At 52.7% G+C, this 20,486-nt stretch overlaps 6 protein-coding genes across 6 annotated transcripts; 4 read left to right on the forward strand and 2 right to left on the reverse strand.

The window, feature by feature from the left end:
* Window positions 1-2,345: 2,345 nt before the first annotated feature.
* PG994_010893 (uncharacterized protein) lies at window positions 2,346-2,762 on the reverse strand (the record flags this gene model as incomplete). Its single annotated transcript, XM_066862302.1, has 2 exons — window positions 2,346-2,477; window positions 2,709-2,762. The coding sequence occupies 2 exons, from the start codon at window positions 2,760-2,762 to the stop codon at window positions 2,346-2,348; spliced, it is 186 nt and encodes a 61-aa protein (XP_066711412.1).
* Window positions 2,763-6,069: 3,307 nt separating this feature from the next.
* On the forward strand, window positions 6,070-7,406 carry PG994_010894 (uncharacterized protein; the record flags this gene model as incomplete). Its single annotated transcript, XM_066862303.1, has 2 exons — window positions 6,070-6,698; window positions 6,755-7,406. The coding sequence occupies 2 exons, from the start codon at window positions 6,070-6,072 to the stop codon at window positions 7,404-7,406; spliced, it is 1,281 nt and encodes a 426-aa protein (XP_066711413.1).
* A 727-nt stretch (window positions 7,407-8,133) lies between these two features.
* Window positions 8,134-9,865, forward strand: PG994_010895 (tRNA methyltransferase; the record flags this gene model as incomplete). Its single annotated transcript, XM_066862304.1, has 3 exons — window positions 8,134-8,653; window positions 8,756-9,413; window positions 9,487-9,865. 3 exons carry the CDS (start codon window positions 8,134-8,136, stop codon window positions 9,863-9,865), a joined length of 1,557 nt encoding a protein of 518 aa, XP_066711414.1.
* A 1,196-nt stretch (window positions 9,866-11,061) lies between these two features.
* PG994_010896 (chaperone protein dnaJ 2) lies at window positions 11,062-12,498 on the reverse strand (the record flags this gene model as incomplete). Its single annotated transcript, XM_066862305.1, has 4 exons — window positions 11,062-11,381; window positions 11,433-12,227; window positions 12,315-12,384; window positions 12,463-12,498. 4 exons carry the CDS (start codon window positions 12,496-12,498, stop codon window positions 11,062-11,064), a joined length of 1,221 nt encoding a protein of 406 aa, XP_066711415.1.
* A 2,067-nt stretch (window positions 12,499-14,565) lies between these two features.
* PG994_010897 (uncharacterized protein) lies at window positions 14,566-15,868 on the forward strand (the record flags this gene model as incomplete). The annotated part of the gene is made up of 2 exons (XM_066862306.1): window positions 14,566-15,265; window positions 15,342-15,868. The coding sequence occupies 2 exons, from the start codon at window positions 14,566-14,568 to the stop codon at window positions 15,866-15,868; spliced, it is 1,227 nt and encodes a 408-aa protein (XP_066711416.1).
* A 1,297-nt stretch (window positions 15,869-17,165) lies between these two features.
* PG994_010898 (uncharacterized protein) lies at window positions 17,166-20,373 on the forward strand (the record flags this gene model as incomplete). The annotated part of the gene is made up of 3 exons (XM_066862307.1): window positions 17,166-17,672; window positions 17,747-18,997; window positions 19,054-20,373. The coding sequence occupies 3 exons, from the start codon at window positions 17,166-17,168 to the stop codon at window positions 20,371-20,373; spliced, it is 3,078 nt and encodes a 1,025-aa protein (XP_066711417.1).
* Between the last annotated feature and the right edge of the window lie 113 nt (window positions 20,374-20,486).

Here is a 20,486-nt window from a genome sequence, read left to right on the forward strand (position 1 = left end):
CTGGCAAGATGGTCCAATTGGGCATGTTATTGATCATGTCCAGTCGTGCCTGTGCCAGGAGCATGCTGTGTCCTGCTCCGAGATCTGGAGAGAAACTCTCGTTGGAATCGACAAAAGTTGCCAGAAGGCAGCCCTCCGACAAATGAGAACCCTGTGACTCAATCTCGGCTTGTTCTTCGTCCTGGGCAGGACGTTAAAAGGCCCGGCTTGTTGCGATCGGCAACATGACGGCGGCAACGGAGGTATATGAGATGTTGATCTGCACGACTGTGTATAATCCACGTCAGCTACCCGGTCTCCCCCATAGCTGCGGCGTGTTGGTGTTTATCTTTCTTCTCATGGCACTTGGTATGTCTTTCAGCCAATGACCACAGTCGGTTTTAATCGCCTCATCCCCTAACTTGGCTACCTAGGTTTTGCAATCCATGATGACACGGTTCGACGCATCATTGGACATACAGGCATTGGAGTTTTAGACATTCCCCCGTTTACGATCAGATCCGGGCGTTGCAGGTATACATGGCGGATGCGTCGTTTATCTCAGGGTTGATTGGATGCGAAAAGCTAGTGAGTATAGGCCACCCCAACGTTTTGGACGTTTTCTTGGGCAGCTCTGACCGTACTAGAAAGCGAACATATACTACTTCGGCTGTTGTCCTGGGCAAGACGGATAGATAAAAGGCCCCAATGGTTCCTTTCGAAGACTTTATATGTCTGAAAGGATTTGCATCAGTAGAGACGGCGTTGATTCCTTCCCGGGTCCATCGATATGGCGATGAACGATCACGTTTCCTGATGCGTCGATGACTGGAGTTCATTGACGATTTGTGTTCAGGGCTCTGCGACGATGCAGTGCCCGCCCATTTGTGTTCGGGGTCCATGGGTATGTGTGACGATGCACTACCGGCCCCGTCTTGAGTACATGACATGGCATCTTTGCCCCTGAGTATTTCTTTTTTGAGTTACGGTGGCCTACTCTAACGGTGCTGGTATGCCCGCTACAGTTTCCACCCTGGCTAGCTGGACCATTGACGCCAGCTAGCCTGCTAAAGGATTGAGCTGTTCGACACCATGCCTGTGCCCGCGCCTGCGTTCACGCTTGCGTAGTCATGGGTTTGGGGCGGTCCAGATGTTGTCTGTAGCATATGGAACTATTCATTTCATGCCTGCCTACATCATTTGTTCGACCACCGGTCACCACCAAGCTTGAGTTCTTTCTGAAGGAGATAAGCGCGATAGTAAGGGCCATATGCCGGAGTGGACGTGGCCGACCTCTCTCCCCTCGTTAACAGAAGGATTGAGGCACGCACACACGTCCACCTGCCGCGGCAGAAGCGACTTTGCTCCGGAGCCAGCGTCTGGGACTCGGCCCAGGAGAACTCGGCCCCTCACTCGCGACAACGGTCTGCCTTCTCTGCGAGTCGGAGAAACTGAAGGAGGTGAGGGACAAAAGCTTGCTGGGTAAAAAGGACTTTAGTTTTTCCTGGGGCTGGGCTGGTCGCGTCTCCCAGAGTATGGGAGGGAATACCCTCGGGTGCTTTCTTCCCGTCTCAAAGCCCCCGGCTCGATCGAAATGGTCATATCCATCTTTTCAAGATGTCTTGCTTTCCTGGGGCGGGGTTTCTTGAAGCCCCAGGACGTTGAGACAGGCGGACATACCCACAAGACAAAGGGGGACTCCAGGTGGTGGATCATGTCCAAGTGAGACGCCTTTGGATTCTCACATCATGTTAATAGTTGGATAGCTCTGAATTCAAACCTGACCTTGTTCCCAAATCGCTGTTGCTGCTGTACACCAGTTGAACTTGTATGATGTGATAGGCGGGAAAACGCTACAATTGATACGACTGTCAGGTTCGATCGAGTTGGTAGACGAGCAACAATTTAACCTTACCCTTGGCAATCTCAATCTTAGTCAACCCAACCATGGCTTTCACAATAACATAGCCCCCAGCAAATTCTAAATGAACACATACTTGTTTCATTCTCGCCTAATACAATTGTTTGTAATGTTACACTTGTGCAAACAGTCTTGAACTGCATCGCAGCATGACAGCTGATATACTCTCAACAAGTTCCTAACCCGCCGTAGGCCCAGAATCGTCGGAAATTATTCCTCCTCAGCTGCAACATTTCTTCACTAGTGGCATCCGCATCTAAAGCTGACCCTAACACCGCTCTTCGCTGGGATACACCTTCATGGGTGGTCACTTTAAGCCATTCGTGTTCTACTTGGGAGGGCTACCGGGACCACGGGTAAAACTGTCACAATGGCACGTGATCAGCTCAAGAATATGAGACAGAGCAACTACTTCTTGTAAACGAGGAGGAGGGTTCGTGGGAACTCACTTGTGCCACATCTGACCAAAGAAACCAGCCTGGGGCTTCTGATCGTGGAGGCTGTTGCGACGGGCCTGTGAAGAGGGGTCATTGGAGCGCTTGGATGCCATGAGACCCTCGAAGCCGGGTCCGGAGCTCTGCAGTAAGGGCAAAGGGGGTCAATGTCAGTAAAGTGGATTTTCAAGAGTTGGGCTGGAAAGGGAGCGAAAACGTCTTTGGCACGTCATGATGACGGTGGCAATGCCATGTTCACTACGAAGCCAAGTACATAGGTGTGTGCATGTGAGGATGTATGTAGAGGTATGTTTGAATCTCTGGATGTAGACGGGCTGTATGGATGGAGTTGGCATCGTCAAAATAGTACTTACTCGGCGCTTGGAGAAAGCACTGGGGTGCTCGCTTCCGGATGTTGTACGATCCATGGTGAGTGACGTGTTGGTTGGAGGCTTCTAGTTGAGTGTTTGTTATGATGTTTAGAGCTTGGAATGTATCGTCGGTCTTCTGTATGGAGATAGAAGAGAAGAGGAAAAGGGTAAGAGGTGAAGATGCGGGGGGAGAAGGGAGGAATATATGTACGTAGTATGTAGCGTAGGCTGTGTCTAGATAGGTAGGTATGTAGGTAGTGCTAACAAAAATCCCACCCGTTGTTCCTTCCGCGGATTCGGATTAGGAACCCCCTTTCAGCAATGGCATAATACTTCAGAGTTGCGCAACCGTCAAGCTACTGGCCGCCTATGAGCCTATGACTCTCTCATCAGCTCTGTCTCGGCGTTTGCTACCCAAATCCGAGCTCTTACCATCAGATGGGGGTGGAGGAAGCGATGCGCCCACTACGTTAATAACTTGTGTTCAGGTCGAGTTTCGATTCCCAGATGCGGCAGCAGATGTGCTGATCATCAGGCCGGTATCAGGCCATCAAAGGAGCACTGGTGGGATACCCCAGGCGTCAGACAAAGAAGCAACCTCAAGCAAGAGCGCCGGGCGCCTCTTGTCTAACAAACAAGCAGTATGATGACGCGCTGTACTGTAGTCCTGGCTGCATGTCAGGGTATCGCTAAAGGCCCCCATCTTGCCAGTATCCACCCCCGCAGACACTAAAAGCGGATCCCCATTCCCCAATCGTGGTAAGAGACACACCCCCGTGAGGAAACCCCTCCTTCGTGACCCTAGACCTCATTAGCACTGGCCTGACACTCTCTATAAGCTAAACAGCTCTCGAAGCGAATGAAAGCCTTTGGATTGATGGTGTCACAGGGATAGATACGGCGGAAAAGCCCATCAGCATTGACCGGACGGTATGTAGACCCTGCGATGCAAGCTACCACTGGCCTAGACCGATGCATCGCCAGATGACCTAGTTCCGACTTACGACTACGTACTATAGTAGGTACCTCTTAGTGAACTCTCCTTTATTGCACGACTAATAACTTCAAGCCAGCCTTCTACTAACCAGTCCTCGTATAGTAACCGTCTTCAGCGACTTATGAGATCACCACAAACGCAAAACTCGCACAGACAAGGGCCCGTCATACAGGAAAAGACCAAAGTGACGTCAGACCTGAAAGCGCTCCGCTCTATTGAGGTTGGAAAGGGGATAACAAAGAATATTCTCGCTTGTATTGGCATGCGGTATTATCCGGTGAAGCAAATGGCGTCCGTCTGGATCTAATATGAATAAATAAGAAGACTCTCTTTAACTGGAAATTATGTGACTTTGAATAACTTCTATGTACAATCATTACCTCGATTGGAGGAATGTAGTCCGAAATGATGGACCGAAACTACCATGGACTGGTGAGTGTCGGTGAGTAGTGGACAAGGGTCAATCTACCTCAACGAAAAATAGAAAGCGACCACGGAAAAAGTGTCGCGCTCAGAGTGAGTGAGGGGTGCTTCTGTCAAAGACAGCAAGCATTACATATAATGTCGTTAAGATACAACTGGAGGCTGACGGACATGCTAGGGTCCAAGATATTCATGACAGCCATCTACCATAGGCTACGTATGATGCTTGAGATAGACGAAAGAGCTGCGAAGAGTGTCTAGTTAGCAAAATGTTGTTGGAACAAGACACATAAAATTGGTGTGGGATGCCTCTTCAGTTCTCCAAGGTGATTGGTAGAGTCTCGTCAAAGAAGTACTCAGACAATAATGCAGAAGAGTTATCATCCGGAAAGGCAGGATACGTGAAATGAAATCGACTTACCACATGCAAGGCATATCCATGTTCATGTATGTTCATGTGTATAAGTAAGTTACCTAAACGACCGCCATATTAGCGACTGCTACAGTGGTAAACTGATGTTGTCTCGGTGATTGAGAAAGCTCTCAGGCTATTCGACTTGTTAGCAAATGCACTGCGCCAAGACGGATTCGACAAGCGACATACCTCATTAAATCAGAAGTTGTTTTTGATGTTCATTTCCCTCCATATAATATGAGACGGGATCAAACAGTGTGAATAGTGCTCATCATGTAGAGTAGGATACAAGGAAGCGGGGTGGTGTAGAATTACCTGCGAATCGCAAGTTAGTTATGTGATGCCTTGGAAGTGAATCATGCAAATATTGAGCAGTGATCAACCACAATCAGTTGACGAAATATCAACAAGAAGCCTACGCGAGCCAACCTCCACAGAGTTTGTACGCTCTGCTTTGCGGAGGAAGGTTACGATGGATTCGTTTATGTCCGCCCGTTCGTTCAAGATATCCTCATGTGAAAAGTGACAGGATGGGTTGGAGTATAGTGTGTACCTAAAGTTGATCAATAGTTAGCGAGTTGGTTCATCACTGTTATTGCATCAAAAATAGAATTTGTGATAGAATGTCAGACAAGGCTGAAACTGAACAAAATCCACATAGTATATTCGGCATGAGGAATTCCCTAGATTTGTCGGTTGTATCATCACACAAGGGGAGCCAAGGCCCAGGCTGGGAAGTGTTATGAAGAAAAAATGCTGGGTACCAACCTTTTGGAAATGACAAGTGTCGAGGACGATGCCATAACGAGGTTTCTCGTAAAAATCGCAAAATACAAACCCTACAGCCGGCATGATGTTAGCAGATATAGCAAGCAACCGTGGCAGGCGCAAGATGAATTGGGAAATTTGCTCAGGGTAATTCTAGAGTCTAGAAGATCCCCATGGTTTTGTAAGATTTGGATTGTTCAATATGTTTGTTCGTCACGGCAAAAGTGCTTTCGAAGGATTTGTGTCAGTGAGAACTTACCAAAATGATCACCAATGCAGCACTGCTACAGGCGCAATGGTGATGAAAAGACAGCAGCAGCGAGAAAAGCAGTGACTTTTGTCACATTGCCTAGTTCCAAAGTCATCTTGAGCAGACGGGAGGCTCGCGCTGGGAAGTTGTGATGTAGGAAGGGCTTGAATGCTTGGAGCTTCTGTGGAAAAGCTTGGGATTTTATTGCCCAATGCATGTCGAAGAAAAAAAAGTTAGCGGCTCAACATGTTCCGTGCCGATGGTGGGCTCAGAAAGTGGGCTCTATCGATTAGATAAGAGCGTCTCCTGCTTGCGACACGTATCTAGCTTGTCCCACACTGTTCTCCGCAGCACCGCCACAGAAGTGGCAAAGCTTACTGATGCCCTGCCAATGGGGGGCATCCGTCATGCGTTGATATGACCTCGCCTGGCACCTTTTGTTTTGTTAGCTTTTCCCAAACTCCTATCTTCCTGTTCGCCATCTTCCACAGAAAAACGAACAGGATTCACTATGGTTGCGCCTCTAGGCGGCATATGGGCTCCAACCGCTTTGCGGTTGGCCCGGCAGGCCGTGTATAAGGCGTCCAAGGTGATCCGGGCGAAACTTGCCAATACGGCTCGCCCGTTAAACACCGCCTTAGAACCAGTATTGGCGAGATCGACCCCGAGACAACCCATCCACCCAGCTGCCCTTCTGCGGCAGCAAAAGAGCCGAAGATGGAATTCTACCTCGACATACCAGAACATCAACTCAGCTGTACGTCGCTTCATGAGCACCGGCCGGCTCAGTGAGGCCCCGCGAGTCGACCGTACCAAGTTCAATACTACTCAAGTAGGCCGAGCCGTCTCCCAGTTCACCGGGCGTGCTCCGTTTGCCAGTACACTGAGACCGAACCTTACTGGAGGGGTTCTTCCTCGGACCGCCGGTGGTTACGGCCTGGGTTCCGGGCGCATCGGTGGAGCCCGGTACTTCTCCCATACGCCTGCTGCCCAAGCCCAGGTAGTAAATAACGTATCGGCTGCTGTAAGGGCATTCTGGATCTCCGGCCAGAAGGCTCAGTTTGATGGGTTGACAGAACGTGGCGAAAGACGCTACCGCGCAGTTTCGTCTCTCCAGGACGAGACAGCCCGCAAGATGACGTCGGTGTGCCGCATTTCTGCTGGCTCTTATATCGACTTCAAGTTGAACCCTACAGTCACGGCCTTGAGCCCCCTTGCTGGAGCATTCCTTATGCCGCAGCTGGGACCAAGGTTCCCGCAGCTGACGCGGCCACCCTCAACGCCGAGGGCTTCTTCGATGTCTTGTCGGTCGATTTCGGTCGTGCTCTCAAAGATCTCACAGCAACGCTCGGGGATCTGAAGAAGCTAGCTGCCCTTGGTGACCTGCCTATACAGCTGGAAAAGGGCCACATAATTCGAGTCAGATTCCCAGGCGTCGACGCTGATACTGTCGAGACGCTTTGCGACGACCTGGAGATTAGCCGAGGCATAGTGGGGCAAGATGTGGGTTTTGAGGCTGAAGCTGGCGTCACGATGGCACTAAAGTTCCCCTTCGCGCCCGGTGCTAATGAGCAACACTCGCTGACGCTCACGTCGGCCGGCGGCTCGCTGCTTTCTCTGGGTAGCTTTCCGGACGAGTATGAGCTATTCGAAGCGTTTAGCGAGGTGGAAAAGAATTCATGGCTAGCATCTTCTGAGCCTGAGGGATATGAGAGTATGTCCCGCCGATCAGTTCGGGTGAGCACTGTTCGGAGGATTTCGAGGGCTTGCAAGGCGTTTATCGGTTCTTGGAGGAATGCGATCGGGCCCAGGGAGGGTTTTGATATTCAAACATGGGCGATCGTATGATTGTAACATGCTTCTTGCTTGGTGACTTATTAGCGATGGAACCACGCTCTTTTCAACACCACTCTCGGGCTAGCTAGAATGAGAACTTTCCTTTATGTACCTCGTCATATTCTTAACCTGACTTACATTGCAATCTTGGTCCTCCATCTCGTGCCCTTTGAGATGGAGCGAACGTATGTACATTGATATCTCCATGCTAGAAACACAAGGTTTGTACTGCGTTGACACACCCACTGCACAATACCAAGGCTGCAATAAATGCTTCCCCATGTTCAGAAGATAAAGACAGGACTGACTTTAAGCTTCAGGTAATTCATAGATTACCAGACTAACTGTACATATTCATTTTATTTCGAGAAACGCGAGATGCTTATGTCATATCCACTTATAGGAAATCTCGATATACGCATATTCACATACATAGCTAAGTGGGGTCTAAGGCAATCCGTAGATACTCGAAATTTCATATTGCTGTCGAAGAATGAGAAGCCCAGCATACCGTGTAACAAGACCACGATACTTTTTCTATATTGCCCTTTTCTGAACTGGGCATCTTTGTGTGAAGCTAAATTTAACCATTTTCCGTCACAACCTCACATTCTTACAGAAGGTTTCTCAACAAGTCCGCCATATAATTTTTTCCTTGCATCCCTATATTCATCGCGAATCACTTTGTCCAATCACGTAACCTGCCCGGGGCACATCCTTGGCTTCTGATAAACAGACCATGGCGCCACTGCCATTTCAATTCTTGTGTGCCTTGGGCCAGGATGGCATCCTATGCGCGTCAAGAGGAGATATGCTCTACACATTTGGTGCAGATTGCTCGCTGATCGCAGAGCACTCCCTCGGCGCTCGTCCGGCCGCCACCTCCACGGAGGGCGCAAAGGAGGAAGAGGAGAAGCGCACCCAGGCGCCGCAGAACGGATCATCAGAGGCCACGTCACAAGCACAGGGAGTAGAAGGCAGCGAGGCCGCTACACCGCCACCCAAGCGCCGGAAAGTCGGATCTGAGGCGGCCGTTTCTTCTGCCCAGCCGGCGGCTGGAATCGACCAGGCACAGCAAGCCAACGGCAGCCAAAAGAGAAAGAATGCGGAGAAACCAGTCGAGGCTACGGAAAAGTCCTACGCGATCTTACTCAAGGCTACCAGCAACGGTAGCCATGTGGTGGTGGTGACTGGTGGTAACAAAACCGTCTGCGTACTCGAGCATGACGGCAAGGGCATCTTACTGAACTCAGTCAAAGGTGAGTACTCCCCCTAACATGCCCAGCGCGAGATAGATAAATCATCTTTTGAACCCAATTAACATGGTCGCAGGCAAATGGTCAAGCGTCCCTCCGGCATAGCACTCACTGCGGACGGCGAGAAGACCATCCTGGTGGCTGACAAGTTCGGCGATGTCTACGCTCTGCCCCTGATCCCATCCGCCGACGACTCGCTGGATGAGGGCGCCGCCGCTCTCCAAGAGTCAACACGTCTTGCGCGCAAGGGCGCGAACAACCTGACGGTCCACACCCAGCGTAACCTCAAGGCCCTAGAAGAGCAGGCCCGGCAGCGCGCGGCCAAGCAGCAACAGAAGGAGCAGCAGAAGGAGACCGGGCCGACCTTCAAGCAAGATCTGCTGCTTGGTCACGTCTCCATGCTGACCTCTGTGGCTGTGGCCTCGGCAGATGGAAGGTCCTACATCCTGACCGGCGACCGAGACGAGCATATCCGGGTGTCTCGCGGCATACCCCAGGCTCATGTCATCGATAATTTCTGCCTCGGCCACACGTCCTTCATCAGCACCATCTGCCTCCCCCAGCCCGATCTCCTGGTTTCAGGCGGTGGTGACAGTGAACTCTATGCCTGGGACTGGAAGGCCGGAGTATTGAAGTCAAAGGTGGAGTTATTGCAGCATGCAAAGAACGAGGCAAACGTAGACGGGGACAAAATCGCTGTCACGGGCTTGTATCCCTACAATGTCGCCGGAGACGCTGGGTTGCTCATGGCGGTATGCGAACGGTAAGACATTCCATCTCTAACCAAATGCATTTCTTTATGGGTGGGTGGCTAACATTTTACCTTCTCCCATCAGCGTCAAGGCAGTTTTCGTCTTCAAGGTGCAAGATGGCAAGTTGACCTATGTGGAAACCATCAACTTAGCCGGATACCCTCTCGACGTTGCTTTTGTCCAAGTTCCCGGCCAACAGAGCAGAATGGTTGTCAGTCTCGATCAAGATATAGAAGGACCCAGCTCATCCTCTGGCCTGTACGTGCATCTGCTAGGCAGCGAGGGGCAGCAGCAACCGCCGGTGTATCCGAACCCTGAGGGAGGCCGCATCGACCTGTCACGCCCAGAGGTCGAGAAGATCCTCTACACTGTTGGGAACCTGCGGAAGACAGAGTTCGACGACGTTACAGCCGGTGGGGACCAGGTCGCTGCAGGTGAAATTGAGGAGAAACTCGCCCAATAAACCTTTGCCCGATAAACTGTTGAAAATCGCTAGGAACGCCGAGGAAGTATTTAAGGAGAAGGAGGGCGGAGCACCCGCTCCGGAAGCTGGGGAGAACAAGTCCGGCGCCCCACAGTGGCATGATTTGACTTGCTTGCCATTGATACATACATGTCACGACAGTGAAAGAAAACGAGGATTTTACACCACTTTATCATACCACCCACCTCTTGAGTGATGCCTTCGTGCTTCGCTTTTCCCTATAAGATCTGTAGCGCCCTCTCTGTTAGCTTTCCAGCAAAGCAATCATATCCATCCTATTCTGGACTTGAAATCATGTGGAACAACAGCAAAATCATGCCGTGCCCGTTTCGCATCTCCCTCACGCCTTGAACCGGGATATTACCTCCGGCCGAGTGGGCCTACATAGATTCGTCTGGACCTGTTGAGAGTCAACCATCAAACCTTTCCAAGGGTATACATGCAGGCATTCGCACCTGATAGTACACCATGGAATTACCCGTCTTCCAGATCCCTGCCACGATATACAAGATGACGGGAAGTCGCGAGATCCTCCACCAAACCTACGATTCCTCTCCATGCACAAGGCAGGGATTCAGCAGCTCCTCTTGTCACGCATAGGAGCAAACTCTCCTAAACCCACCACCTGCGTGAAAAGACAAACACGCGGTCTTTGATTTTCATCTATATAGCTTGGATCAAGTCACCCAGGGAGGGAAACACGCATCAGTTGTGAGAAAGCAGTTCAGGCAGAAAATAAGTTGATCCCATTTGCTCTATCACCTCTAAACGCCAAATTCCGAGGTCGCATTACCCATTGCCAATTGACACGGCGCTCTAAGGGTGATGCAAAGCAGAAAAGACTCGATTGCAGATTAATAGAAGCCCAGCACCATCGCATCCGCAGGACTACGTGCCGCCAACGATGCACTCGATGGTCTCAGCCCCGTCCATATGTGGCAGTACGTTAATACCCCATTTCCGTCGCTCATAAAGTCAATATGCAGGTGACAAGCCCTCGAATACTCCGTCATAAAATCATCGCGCCATATATGCTGTCCTGCCCCCGCTGGCTGCTTCGGATATCCTGGGCCATTCGGACAAGTCTAATGCCGGTATTGTGAAGGGTTTAGGGATCAACAGCACCGAGCTCCAAGAAACTCGGGACTGTTGGATAACAACCAGGTCAAGACAGTTTACTGGGATGCGCACTGAACACGCTCAGCGCCAGGATGGCCATCCTCATCCTCGTCTTCGTCCATGCTACCCGACCCGAAGACTCTTGCCTGTGACTGCTGGTCCATATCCTCGAGGTCGGCAGAATCAGTCATAGCATCGGCCGGGGGAACGGCCTGCAAAGCGGGAGCGGGAAGAAGCTTCTGGAGAGCCTCGTATGCAGCTGGGTCCTCGCTCCAGCCCTTCTCTGGGAATTTGACGGCGAACTGGATGTACATGTTGCCGAAGTCGTGATGGCGCGGCGACGGCATACCCTGACCACGGATCATCTTGACAGAATCTAAGATGGTCATTAGTAAAGTTTGGACTTCACGATAGCGGGACTACTTACCAGGAGCAATAGCCTCGCCAGGCATGATATCAACACTCAACCAGCGTTCATCGAGATGTTCGATGTAGATGGTGCCGCCGGCCAACGCCGTTACGAGCTCGATTTCGCAACGGTACAGAAGGTGGTCTTCCTTGCGGGTGAAGCGTGGGTGAGGCTTCTGCTCAATCTCGAAAACCACATCACCAGCCTGGACGCCAGGGGATTGATCGCCCTCGCCACGGAACTCCACCTTGGTACCGCTCCGGACACCACGGTCAACGTGGACGTGAAGAACTTTGCGGTCGACGATGGTCTTCTTGCCGTTGCAGCCCTTGCAACGGTCCTTCTCCTTGATAATTTCGCCTTCGCCGTTGCAGTCGGGGCAAACAGTCTGGAAACGTTGGATCATGGGGCCCATCTGTCGCATCATCGTCTTCATACCGTGGCCATCGCAACCGGGGCAGCGCTTGACAGCGCCCTCCTTTCCACCGCGACCCTCGCACTTGGGGCAAATAACCGACCGTTGCAGGGCGAGCTTGGAGATCTTGCCTTTGTAGACATCCTCGAGCGAGACCTTGTGTGTGTGGTGGATGGTGCGGGCCTTGGGCGGACCGCGGTTCTGCATTCCACTGAACATGCCACCGAGGCCACCTCCGAAAGAGCCGCCACCGAAGAACTGAGCGAACAGGTCCTCGGCGGCCATGCCGCCGGCGCCAGCACCACCTTCTAGGCCAGCCTCACCATACTGATCGTAGAGCGCGCGCTTCTGTGAGTCGGACAGGACCTCGTACGCATGCGACACCTCCTTGAACTTCTCTTCGGCATCAGGGTTGTGTGCGTTCTTATTACAGAGGTGGGTTAGACAGATAAAGCTAAGAGGTTATGGCTCATGGTTGCGCATACCAGGATGATACTTGAGCGCGTTCACTTTGTATGCCTTCTTGAGCTCTTGCTCAGTGGCTGTGGGAGCAACCTGTTAGGTGTGCTGTCAGTACTCTGGTATGTTGATAAAGTGCAGCGTAGAGATTGGGCAAGGGTGTGGAAGACGTACACCCAGGGTGTCGTAGAATTTGGTCTCTTTAACCATTTTGTCGATCTTAACCGGCGCTCAATGTGATGTTTGGGTGAACGGTGGTAGAGAGTGTATAGATTGAATGCGAGGTATCCGAATGATCGGCTGCACAAATCCTCGGGATTGATCGAGGTCTTCAAACGCCAGTCAGCAACTCCAGTCTATTGTAATCAACGGAGGACAGGTAAGTAGGAGGCCAAGGGCATTTAATGCCAAGAGGAGATGTATCGACGAACGACGGGGAAATACAAGATACTACCCCACGCTTGCGCAAAACGTCCCCCAGCGTTTCTTGCTTGGGCCCCTCGGTGGCAGCAGTACGCCGCAAGACCAAATCCACCGGGCGCTACAAATGCGACGAAGGGATAAATAACTAGTGGAGGAGAGACAGACGGTAACTAGGGAATGGCATACATACCGGTGAGTAGGAGTGCTATGGAATGGGACAAGCGACAATGCGATCCAAGTCAGACTGCGTGGACTGGTTGAAATAGAAAAGTCGAGGGCGACGCTGGTCGAAGGTTCCAGGCACAGACGATGAAGTCAAGTGGACAAAGGGTAGCCGGAGACTGGTTGGCAGTAACACGACGTAGTAGAAGTGGGAGGAGGGGAAACAGGAACTGGGAGAGGAAGAGGAGACAGAATCTGGTCGACGACCCCGTGTATTAGCAATGCGAAATGCCGAAAGCAGTTGATGTTGTTGCCTTTTCTCTTTTCGCCCTCTTCAAGTTTCCGTCTTGAATACTTGTAATCGGTTGCTTGCCCACCGAGAAGGCTGAAAATCCATACGACACGGACCTCTCGATAGAATCCGATGGAAATCGAATCTCCAAGGTACTGCGCAAGTAGAGCTGACAAGCTTTTGCCGTGGAATCCGCTGGAATTTCGCCGCACGTCTACCTGGTAGTACTTGATGTTTTGGGGGGTCTAGAACCAGGAAGACGCTGGGTGGGGCCTGCGCGCTGGGCCGTATGGAAGAACCTTTTCGACATGCCTACAAGATACAGCCAACAGCCATGCACTCAAGACCCTGAGAAATTGTATGTAGGATATCTAGGATAGGATCTAGGCACCTATGGCCGCATGCAGCACCTGAATCATTTACCGCAGTTCCTGTCCACAGCACGCCTTGCTGGGCTGCCTACCAGAAGCCTGCCTGTCCATCTCACCTAAAACTAGGAAAAGGCCTGGCAGCCTAGGTAGGTTTATTGATTGGCGTCATAACACTCCGTACCTAGGATTCTCTACTTACGGATATCGTCTTCGATGTTTTCTCTCCTTCTCTCTTTCTTGTCAACGATCAAAGCCGAACTCTTCTGTATTCTTGTTTTATTCTCGCAAATCTGGCATAATTCTATAGCATGAGAGCGCTGACTCAATGATTGAGATACGAATACCTGAGGCGTGGGGATTTCTTCAGCACGATGTCTACAAGCCTATAGACCAGACCTAAAGCTCGAATGCTATGAGGACCGGACAGACCCCAGTGTCTCCATCAAAGCCCTAGGTTGATTCTGGGCAACTGCTTACCTGACAAGCTGACTGATGGTACAAAAGGATTTCTGCTTGGGCGAGACCAATGCGTGCTGCAATGCACAAAGCAGTGAGATTGACTAATACGACAAGGATGCTGTTGTTGTAGTAGGTAGCAAGCAGCAGGAGACAGGCAGGTTGTGTACCTACGTAAGGTATGATGTGGCGCAGCTGATAGTTCCCGAAAGCTCCAACCAGCTGAGCGTTGCGTAGCATTCAGTGGTCGTATGCCTGCCGTACAAGCGGCCAGAAGGCATCGTGGTCTAAATTGTTTCATTTACATATCATCTTCTGCTGTTTACGTTTGTCCGAGTATTACTCCAGCCTACGTCCGTAAATTTCCAATATTCGAGACACCAATTGGATTGGCCCTACTGTTCTCGTAGCATCACACCAAGACAATTGCACCCTCGGAGCTCCTGGGCTATGTTTCCGGACCCTCGTCCATGTCGACCAGGACGACGATAGGATACAATAACACCGACCTCGATTACTAACCTCCGTCGCCCCCAAGAGCCTCAGGTCACGAGCCCCAATTGGCCATCCATCATGGCGCAACTCCTGCAAGACCTGATATACTCCTTCGGCAATTGCCTGAACTGCTTCCCCGGCTCGCCCACCCTCAAGATCAACAGCCGCTCCTTCAAGATCCTGCGCCTGCTGGGCGAGGGCGGTTTCAGTTATGTCTACCTCGTGCAGGACACGGCGACGGCCGAGCTTTTCGCCCTCAAGAAGATCCGCTGCCCCTTCGGCGCCGAGTCGGTCCAGCAGGCCATGCGCGAGGTCGAGGCCTACAATACCTTCGCCCACAGCCCGGCCGTCATCCACAGCGTCGACTACGCCATCGCGAGCGAGCGCAACGACCCCGGCTCCAAGACGGTCTACGTGCTGCTCCCGTACTACCGGAGGGGCAACCTGCAGGACATAATCAACGCGAACCTGGTCAACCACACCCAGTTCCCCGAGAAGAAGCTCATGATCCTCTTCCTCGGCGTCTGCAAAGCCATGAAAGACATGCACCAGTACCAAGCGCCGGCGGGTGGCGAGCGCATGGAGGCGGGCAACCCGAAAGCAGGCGATCCGGAGGAGGCGGCGGGAAGGTCTTCCAAGGGCAAAAACAAGCGGAATAAGGCCATGGCGGCTTCTGACGCCGACGACGAGACGGAACAGGCCAGGCCGCTTATGGTGGACGAGCAGGTCGCGGGGTCTGGTGAACACAGGTCATATGCGCATCGCGATATCAAGCCAGGTGAGTTGTACTGCCCCCTGTTAATGGGGGACTGCTACAGAGAAAGTGTTTTCCGTTGACAGAGTTACAATTACAGGCAACATTATGATCGACGACGACGGAGAGCAACCCATCATTATGGATCTCGGCTCCCTTGCTGAATCGCCCATAGTCATCACTTCGCGCTCTCAAGCGATCGCCATGCAAGACACGGCGGCCGAGCACAGTACCATGCCCTACCGCGCCCCGGAGCTGTTCGAGGTCAACACGGGCGCCGTCATCGACACGAAAGTCGACATCTGGTCACTAGGTTGCACGTTATACGCCTGCCTGGTCGGCAAGTCACCGTTCGAGATGCGCAGCGACGAGACGGGCGGCAGCCTGAGCATGTGCGTGCTCGGCGGCGACTGGCGCTTCCCCGACGAGGGCCCCAAGGCGCAGAAGAAGGGCAAGCAGACGGTCGGCGCCCCTGCTGCCGCCGCCGAGGACGCCATCAGCGAGCCGATCCGCCAGGTTGTGAGGAAGTGCCTCAAGGTCGAACCCAGCGAGAGGCCCGACATCGACGAGTTAATATTGATGGTGGAAGAGGTTGTGGACGAGCTATCGGAAGATGAGGGTGTGTAAGTCAAGATTACGGGGGCCCCCCCGTATAACGATGTTTTCATATTACGACTGTCTGTGTCTTTTCTGGTGTATGTATGATACCTCTTGCTCTTGTCATATAAGTGTGCAGCCCACCGATGATGTTGGCAGGCGAGAGCGCCGTCATTATTGCAATGTACAAAGCCCCTTATTACCCGGGAGCCTTGGCCCGTACATTAATTAGACTTATACCCTTAAACTCGCCCGTCCTTCGAATATTCTCCAGTTTTGAACACCTTTTTCAGGTGCCAGCCACACTCTAGGCCGCTGATGCGCGGCTGGCTTGTTGTCAAAGAGAAGACATTACCATATTGCGACAATCCCCTTCCTTCCTTCCCCATCGCTGCCCGTCTCTCGCCATGTTTACCAGCTGCTACCGGTCGTGTTTGCAGCATTGCTCACTATAGTTCCTCCTATCCCACTCCACCAGCATTCGGTATATGATTGATTTATACAGAGCCCTCAACTCGTCTTTGTCTTCGGTCTGTATGGAGAGGAAGGGGGAAGTGGTGAGGCTGTCTGCCTTGTGGTATATATCATCTTTACTTGGCGGGATAAGAGATGATGGCATTATTGGTATGGTGTATAAGTATGGATGCTGCTGGATGTTATAATAGCAGCAATAGTGGATGTATATGTGGCAAAGTCCCGCCGGAGGCTGTGTTGTGTGTATGTGTGTATAAGCCGTGAAAGGGAAGTGAGTATTATGTGTTGTAGATGTCGAATTACGTAGAATCGGTAGGTAATTTGCAACTTTTCACCCATGGTGCTATGGATCACCCGGGTGTGGGCGAATACTATTCATATATAGATCAGCATGAGAAACATATTTACCAGAGAGCAGGCGCAAGTCATTGGCGGTGGCATTTGTCATTTCTACAGGATTTGGAAATGTTGAAACGGCACGCTACAGTATCTATCGTATGAACATGGATATCCCACAGGATCTGCACTAATCAGGCACAGTTTGCATGACCTGCATGAGCACTGTATTGCTGGAGGATGTCTGGGTGAAGATGCACAGTGCGTATAGATATCGATATTGATGATATTTTCCAAAACACACTCCCCTTGCAGACCGGTGCGAAACAGTCGCTATAACACCATGACCCCGGCTTCCCGAGTCGTCAACCTCCCTCACCTGCACTGCTGCTAATAATAACAACCAAATCCGTTGCCCTCTCACTTGCCGGGAATAGCTCTATTCGGAGCCCTGCCGAACCCCGCTTGGGGGACCTTTTCTCCCTCTTTTTTTCCTTCGGAATTCCATTTCCTCGGGATGCGCAGGTGCACGGCTCGCACGACTGAACAAGGCCTGCTGGAACTGCTCAGAGTCACACCAGTGGTGTGCTCTAACAACCTCGCCAGGGGCCCGGCCGTTGCGTACCGGCGCAATGCCAGATCTGACTCCTACGCGAGGCCGCGTCTTCCCCAGATCGGCCGGCAGCGGCAGCTTGGGGTGGCCAGTAGCATACAGACCCGCGGCAAGAAGACCAAGACTACGGTGAACCTGGCAGATCTACCACAAGGGCCCCTCATGCCGCTTACACCTACCCCTACACCATCCGTGTCTGGGGAAGATGATGTGGCGGAGGAAGACGAGGGCCCGGCATACCCAACCGTGGTGCTGCAGGCAAGGAGGAACATGCAGAAGTTCGAGAACTGTGTGTTGCTGACGCGCGTTGGCGGCTTCTACGAGCTGTACTTCCAGCACGCCGAGGAATATGGGCCGTTGCTGAATATCAAGGTGGCCCAGAAGAAAACCAGTGCTGGACCTGTCCCCATGGTACATTATCCCCGAACCTTCCTTGGCCGCGTCTGGCCAGAGAACAACTGTAACCTGATGACAATTTCTTTTAGGCTGGCTTTCCATTCTTTCAGCTAGACCGGTTTCTCAAGGTTCTGGTCCAGGAGTTCAACTGCTACGTTGCCATCGCCGAGGAGTTTCCCAATGACGCAGGTGACAGAGTCAAGACGAACGGGCTTATGCATGACAGAAAAGTGACACGTATCATCACGCCAGGTACTTTGATCGACGAGAACTTCATTGACCCTTTTGCAAACAACTATGTAATGGCGATCCATATCCCTTGCGCCGCTGGGGAGGACGGGCTTGACAGCATTGTAGCCAAGCCCAAAACCGAAACCCCCAGAGATGAGAGGGCGCCCGCCTCTTCTGAACCTGTAGGCTTGGCTTGGCTGGATGTCTCCACGGGGCAGTTCTATACCCAGACTACTAACATCGCATCTCTATCGTCTATCCTTTCCCGCATAGGCCCACGTGAGATCGTTGTGGATGAAGCCTTACAATCAGATACAAACCACGCCCTCTCTGCAATCCTTGCCGAGGACAAGCACCTAATCAGCTACAGTCCGCATCCGGTTCCTCTCGCCACCTCGGAATGGACGCCCATGCTGGAATCGGAAATCCCACCACACACACTGAGCAGCCTGACCGACGACGAGACGCAAGCCGGTAGCCTCTTGCTGCAGTACGTCCGGGATCGTCTCATTGGCCTCAGCATGAAGCTGCAACCGCCTATACGGCACGAGAGTATGCACGTCATGACCATCGACAGGAACAGCATGCGCTCGCTGGAGATCAAGCAAACCATCCGCGACGGCGTCTTCCGGGGTAGCCTTCTGCACGCCATCCGCAGAACGGTAACGAAGAGCGGTGCTAGGCTATTGAATGAATGGCTCATTGCCCCCTCGACGTCGCTGGATACTATCACGCAGCGCCAGGACCTAGTGGAATACTTCCTGAAAAACCCGGACTTGCAGGACGAGATTATACAACTGTTGAGAAGGAGCCACGATTCCCAACGTCTCGTGCAGAAGTTTGCTTTCGGCCGCGGCGACCCAGACGATCTCATCGGCCTTGCCAATACCATCAAGACAACCGAAGGAATCGTCAAGCTGCTCAAATCTGTTTCGAAGCGAGATCGGAACAATAGTTGCTTCGCGGACATGCTGTCCCGGATAAACACCACCAAGGTCTCCAAACTCGCTGACCGCATCCGCGATTCGATCGACGAGGAAGGCATCTTCCAGAAGCACGAGCTCGAGGACCAAGAGACGTCCCAGCTTCTCTCTCTCGCCGAGGGCATCGTGTCGTCCGAGGGCACCAACGAGGAGGCGGCCGCGCTCCTCCCAAGAGCCCCAAGCTCCGCAAGAAGCCCGCGACCCCTGCCTCAATCCGCGACCACTACGCCGACGACAACCAGTCGTTCATTATGAAGCCCGGCGCCAGCCCGGGCCTCAGCGACCTCCACGCCGCCCTCGAAGCCCTGCTGACCGAGAAGGCAGCGCTGACCGAGGACCTCCGCGCGCGCTTCGAGGCCGCCAGCCTCACCCTCCGCTGGACGCCCAACCTCGGCCACATCTGCCACGTCAAGGGCGTCAAAGACACGCGGCGGCTTGCCGACATGGCCCCCAGCCTGCCCGCCCTCTCGTCGAGCCGCAGCACGCGCACCTTCCACGCGACCGAGTGGACCTCGCTGGGCCAGCGCATCCACCAGACGCGCTTCCAGATGCAGACCGAGGAGGCCCGCCTCTTCTCCGAGCTGCGCGCCCAGGTCGTCCTGCACCTCGTCCGCCTGCGACGTAACGCCGCCGTGCTCGACGAGCTCGATGTCACCACCTCTTTCGCCCGCCTCGCCGCCGAGCAAGGGCTCACGCGTCCCCAGCTCCGCGACGACAGCAGCGAGAACTCGGCGGCGACTCTAATCATAGGTGGCCGCCATCCCACCGTCGAGGGCGGCCTGTACGAGCAGGGGCGCACTTTCACCTCCAACGACTGCCTCGTCGGCGTGTCCGGTCACGGCCGGCTCTGGCTCATCACGGGGCCCAACATGGCGGGCAAGAGCACCTACCTACGGCAGAACGCTCTCATTACGATACTGGCCCAGGTCGGCTGCTATGTCCCAGCCCACCACGCCGAGCTCGGGATAGTCGACGCCATCTTCTCGCGTGTCGGTTCAGCAGACAATCTCTACCGGGACCAGAGCACCTTCATGGTCGAGATGCTCGAGACAGCCCAGATTCTGCGCGCGGCCACGCCGCGGTCTTTTGTCATCATGGACGAGATCGGCCGAGGTACAGCCCCTGATGATGGGACCGCTGTAGCGTTTGCGAGTCTGCATCATCTCGTTACCATCAACAAGTGCCGCACATTATTCGCCACACACTTTCATTCGTTGGCTGACATGGTCAAGGAGCGAGATATGCATATCACGACGGGCGGCCACGTGGAGATGTATTGTACAGATGTGGAGGAAGATGGTCAAGGTGGATTTGTCTACATTCACAAGCTACGGAAAGGCATAAACAGGGATAGCCATGCGCTGAAAGTCGCACGTTTGGCAGGAATCCCGGAGGCAGCCATCGCTGTGGCCAAACAGATCTTAGAACACCAAGCCGATACAGTAGGCTTGGTGAACACAACAAGCGACGCAGAAGGACGGCCTCCAGGCGCTGTAGCATAGATTTATGTAATAGTACCTGTATACTTCAAAACAGATCAGCAATGTATTCTGTAAATAGTGTTTCGACAAATGCATGAAGTGATAGAATTGTGTCTCATATAGTGTTGAATGTT

The sequence above is a fragment of the Apiospora phragmitis genome (assembly GCF_038363925.1).
Source record: "Apiospora phragmitis strain CBS 135458 chromosome Unknown utg000010l:1.0-9815664.0:1.0-9183399.0, whole genome shotgun sequence".
Lineage (NCBI taxonomy): Eukaryota > Fungi > Ascomycota > Sordariomycetes > Amphisphaeriales > Apiosporaceae > Apiospora > Apiospora phragmitis.